The sequence below is a fragment of the Myotis lucifugus genome, unplaced genomic scaffold (assembly GCF_000147115.1).
Source record: "Myotis lucifugus unplaced genomic scaffold, Myoluc2.0 scaffold_126, whole genome shotgun sequence".
NCBI lineage: Eukaryota > Metazoa > Chordata > Mammalia > Chiroptera > Vespertilionidae > Myotis > Myotis lucifugus.
In genome coordinates this window covers 3,624,339-3,629,788 of record NW_005871174.1, presented here as the reverse complement: position 1 = coordinate 3,629,788, position 5,450 = coordinate 3,624,339, and the positions used below count along the sequence as shown (strand labels likewise).

At 42.4% G+C, this 5,450-nt stretch overlaps 1 protein-coding gene across 1 annotated transcript in view; it reads right to left on the bottom strand.

The window, feature by feature from the left end:
• Nucleotides 1-2,029, bottom strand: part of ZNHIT6 (zinc finger HIT-type containing 6) — a 59,749-nt gene extending 57,720 nt beyond the window's left edge. Inside the window, exons 1-2 of the mRNA XM_006093918.3 lie at nucleotides 1,251-2,029; nucleotides 79-144 (exon numbers count right to left, since the gene is read on the bottom strand). Coding sequence (XP_006093980.1) covers nucleotides 79-144; nucleotides 1,251-1,876 — 692 coding nt within the window. The 5' untranslated portion in view covers nucleotides 1,877-2,029. The remainder of the gene's footprint in view (nucleotides 1-78; nucleotides 145-1,250) is intronic.
• Between the last annotated feature and the right edge of the window lie 3,421 nt (nucleotides 2,030-5,450).

Here is a 5,450-nt window from a genome sequence, read left to right as displayed (position 1 = left end):
ATAATATATTAAGTTAGCGAGTTTTTTATACTAACTTATATATTTGTATCTATACACACACACACATACAACACATTCCTGCAAGAATGCCGCATACAACGTGGACATCTGTACTTGGCTTCTTCTGTACCACAAGTTTCACATCTACAAAAGCGCACATGAAACGGAGTACATTATCAATTATTAATTCTACTTATTTGTTTATAAAATTTTAATCTGAGCCAATTACTCATCACAATCAATTTACAGACATAGTGAATAAAATATATGAAAGTAACTCTGACAAAATACTCAACAGCTGTCAAACATTGTTAGAAAATTCTCTTCTAGGAAACTGTCGCCAAATGACTACATTTACAGTATTGTTAGCGATATGTAACTCAAGAAAATATGTATTAGATTTGTTTAAAAAAATCATCTCATTTTTGACTTCTTTTACTACTATCATCAGAGAAAGAGATGATTCAATGGCATTTTTAACTTGTAATTCCTGGCAATCTCTTGACGATGGTGTGTGTGCTACATCCAGAAGTTCAATCCATGAGTTATGTTTGGATATATTAGAGGCTCACACCCCAGTAAAACTGTGTAAGACTCAGTCCAATTCGGAGAACAGCAGTTTAATCTTTTTCCTCAACTACACACCCAACCTGGAATAGGCATCAGAATAACCTAGGTCTGCTATTACTACCTGTCTTCACCTGCTATTCTAGGACCGATTGCGTTCTAGATAGTGAAAGTCCCAAGAATCTGATCACTCTTTACTTCCTATGTCACATGACCACACACAACTGGAAAAACAAATAAAAATAATGAATAGTCATGGTATCCTTAGAACACGAAACAACTGGATGCGTTTAAGTGCATTTTTGTATGATTTTAACTTAACCCACTTTGTCAGTTAGTTTGATTAGCCTTTTCCTCACCTCTATCCCCCCCTCAAACCAATACCGAGTCAAGGGCACATTAAGTCTAGCCAGAACCTGGTCCAGGGGTTTTCTGGTCCCCAGGATTTTCATCTCCTGACTTGCTCACGGGGCACCACCAACCTCACATATTTTCATTGAATTTGTTATCTGACAAGACCCTCCAGCCCCAATTCCTCGCTCCCCACTCCCACCACCCGGGTTCCAGGGACCCAACTTGCGCTTAATTTTCTGCACCTGCTGGTTGTGTAGTTTCCTTTCAACCAGACATCAGAGGACCCCACAGCTTCATCCCTCCGCCCCCCCAGATTCCCGAAGCCCTACCTTGACATGGCCAGTTTCCGCTTCGAGCCCACGGGGCAATCTATCTGCGGCTCTTCTTTCACCTTTGTGTCATCCAGCATTTCTTCCTTCGGGAAATACTTTTCTTCTTTCACACACACCTCATCCATCGTCTCTTCCTTTATGTTCTGAGCAAACACCATCTCTTCCTGTTTGATCTCCAAGTTATCTTTCCTCTCTTCCTTCACTTCTGGCCAGTCCATCACCTCTTCCTTCACCTTCACTTTCTCTTCCTTTATCTCTAGCCCATCCACCTTCTCTTCTTTCACCACCACACCGCCGTCCGCCTCCTGCTTCACCTCCCAGGTGTCCGGCTTCTCCTCCTTCACCTCAGGCCCGTCCTCCACCTCCTGCTTTATCCACCGGCCGCCCAGCACACCTTCTTCCATTTCCGACCAGCTCATATCTTCTAGCTTCACAGCCGTTGGAAACACCCGCGTTTCCTCTGCCCTCTGCGCATCCGCTTCTTCTCCATCCCCTATTTTCTCCATTCCTGTCAGCCCCTTCCCCGCCTCCCCCGCGCCGGGCTCGAGCGGCGGCCGCGCCCCCTCGGCTCCGCGCTGGAGACCGCCTCTGGACGTGGCTTCATTTTCAGCAGCAAAATCCATCAGCTCAGGACCCTGGGCCTCCGCTGCCACTCTATCCGTCAAGGTGGCTGGTCCACGCCCGCAGGTAAGAGTTACAAGCGGGAAGAACTACAGAGGCCCACGTGCTACTGCAAGTCACAGGCCGGGAACGCCGACCCGGCTTATTGCTCCAGGCGTCGTAAAGCAACGCTTCTGCGCCACGCCACTTCACGACTCTGAGAGATCTTTACGGCCCTGCGGAGGTCCCGCCCAGATCCCCTGAGAGAATTGGCGTGAGGCCACGCCCCACCGTGGTCCCGCCTTCAGGGCGGGCTTTGCCCAACATTTGCCCTGGAGCGGCCGCCTCCGCCCCACCCTCTGCGCTTGACTAGGACTCTAGGATCCAGAGAGAAGCCGAACCCTAATCTTGGAATGGGAAGACCCACCCTGATCTGTATGAAGGTTTAACTCTAATCTCGTATAAAAATGGGATGCATATGTTACGCCTCAACAAGCTTCAGTTCTTCACCTATGCACTAGAGATGATGGTATTACAAATCTCTTAGTGTTACTGTGAAGATCAAATGGAATCATGCATGGAAATAAGCTAGCAGTGAAACAAAATATATGGTGGCTCTTATACCGGTAATCCAGATAGGTTTCCCGTAGAACAGAAGGCATAACTTTTATTCTATCAATCCTTCTTAATAGCCCAAATCAAGGTGTTTTAAAAAAATGTATTTTATTGATTTTTTACAGAGAGAAAGGGAAAGGGGATAGAGAGTTGAAACATTGATGAGAGAGAAACATCCATCAGCTACCTTCTGCACACGCCCTACTGGGTATGTGCCCACAGCCAAGGTACATGTCCTTGACCGGAATGGAATCTGGGACCTTTCAGTCCGCAGGCTGTGGCTCTATCCACTGAGCCAACCCGGTTAGGGCCAAATCATGGGTTTTGTTAGGTTTTGTTAGCAGAATTCTCTGCATATCTCTTAATTTTATTTTTCCCACCTCTTTATTGTTTCCAGATATTTTCTGGGAGATTTCCCTAATTTCTACCTTACTAATATGTTATTTGATGGTAGCCAATCTGTTAGTCAACCCATCCACTAAATTCATTTCAGTTGATATGTTTTTTCATAACCAATATCTTCAGCTTTACAATATTCTCTCTTATATCTTTGTAGGTATTTCTTTTACTCGTTTAAAATGTATCATTTTTTTGTCCACTAATTCTGCTTCTCTAGTACAAATTGTCCAGTGTTCTAACAATTATTTTATGAAATTATACTCCTTAGATGCTGTAATATTTTCCCCTGTGATCTCATACTTCTTTGGGAATATCAGCAACTTTAGCTATAATTCATACTTGAAAAGGGAGCATCAAAGCCCAAGTGATTTTTTGTTTGTTTTAGAGAGAGGAGAAGTGAAGAGGAAAGTGGATGAGCCTTAGGGTAGAAAATCTTTGGTGTTGCAATCTGGGCTCCACTTGTCCCAGTCTGCCCTTCCATGAAGAGAACATGTTACCCCTGCATTTGTCATCCCTTTTCCAAGAGCTACTGCATTCTGTAGCTAGACCCCAGGATGGAAGAAAGAGAATAAAAGAACTGTTCCAAATAACCTGTATTCATAGCTAGGAGCTTTATTGATGTTACTCTTCCTCCTTGGGCAGGTGCTGGGCTGGTCCCGCTGTTTTCTATGCCCACCTTGAGTTGGGGTGGGCTGTGATCCATCCAGGATAATGTGGATAGAAAGGGCACAATCAGAGGTATCTCCTATTCTACCCCTTGCCTCCAACAGTGTCCATCAATGACTCCAGGCTTTCCTTTTCCCACCACAATGAGACCCAACTCCCTTTCATTTCCTAGGGGTTTCTCAGAACGTCTAAGTTAGGCTTCAAGATCCATCACCTCCTTCTCACTTACATAACATCTTCAGGATTAGACTTGGGGACTCCAGGAGGGAATAGTATTATTGGTTAAGAATGGGATTTTTCCATAGTGAACTTTTAGAAAACAGTAACAGTAATACATTTCTTAAATGCTTTAAAGGTTGTTCCAATATCTTCCCCACTGGGCTTCCCATAACATTGCTCATATATTCTCAGGGTGCAAGAGGCTTCATAATATTCACAATTTGAGGAAATGCAGTAATTCCCATATGCTTGTCCATGGACCCTTGCATCAGCATCACCTGTTATACTTGGTCAAAAACAGATTTCTGGGCTCCTCCTGGAGGTATTGAACCAAAACAGAGTGAGCTGTTGGGAAATATTTTCTTTTTAATTTTAAAAATTTTTATTTTCCCCCTATTTCTATGAGTTTATTTCTTTAATTGCTTTACCTTTTTCATCCAGCCCTCCAACTGCCTTCAGCCTGTTCTCTGTATCTATAAGCCTGTTTCTATTTTGTTTGTTAGTCTATTTTGTTCATTAGATTATGCATATAAATGAGGTCATATGGTACTTGTCTTTCTCTGACTTATTTCCTTAGTTCACTTAGCATAATACTTTCCAGATGTCACAAAAGGTAAGTTTTTTGTTGTTGTTGTTGTTTTTTATGGCTGAGTAGTATTCCGTTGTGTACCACAGCTTTTTTACCCACTTGACTACTGATGGCCACTTGGGCTGCTTCTATATCTTGGCTATCTATAATAATAACAGCGTAATATACTAATTAGACCGGATGTCCTTCCAGACGACCTTCCACACAAAGGCAGGGCTGTGAGGGAATCCTGGGTTCCGGGTGCCAGAGGGAAGCTGGTGCCAGTAGTTGAAGGAAGGAAGGCCTACTCTTGCACAAATTTTGTGCATTGGGCCTCTAGTTGTAAATAATGCTGCAGTGAACATAGGGGCACATATATTCTTTTGAATTAGTGTTTCAGGTTTATTTGGGTGTATTCCCAGAAATGGAATTGCTGGGTTATAAGGCATTCTATATTTAATTTTTCAGGTAACTCCATACTGCTTTTCTGCTGGGAAATATTTTTAACAAGTATCTCTGTGTGTACTTCTTATGTACAGTCAGGTTCGGGAACCACTGGGTGAAGGAATTACAGCTGCACTGTCCAATATGACAGCCACTAGCCACAGTGGCTATTGAGCCCTTGACATGTAGTCATCCAAATTGAGACATGCTAGAAGTGTAAAATGCACACTGGGTTATAAAGTCAGTACAAAGAATATAAAATTTTCATTAATAACATTTTTATATTGATTACATGTTGAAATGATAGTATTTTAGATATATTAGGTTTTGTATAATGCATTATTAAAATTAATTTTAACTGTTTCTATTCAGGACCAAAGAAGAACACACACCCCAAACCAAACAATCTGATTAAAAATGGGCAGAGGACCTGAAGAGACATTTTCCAAAGAAGACATACAAGTGGCCAACAGACATATGAAAAGATGCTCAACATCACTATTCATTATTTGATTTGCAGGAAAATGCAAATCAAAACCACAATGAGGTATTACCTGATACCTGTCAGAATGGCTATTATCAATAAGTCAACAAATAAGTGTTGGCAAGGATGAAGAAAAGTGAGGACCCTCATTCATTTACTGTTGGTTGGATTGTAAATTGGTAAAGCCACTATGGAAACAGGT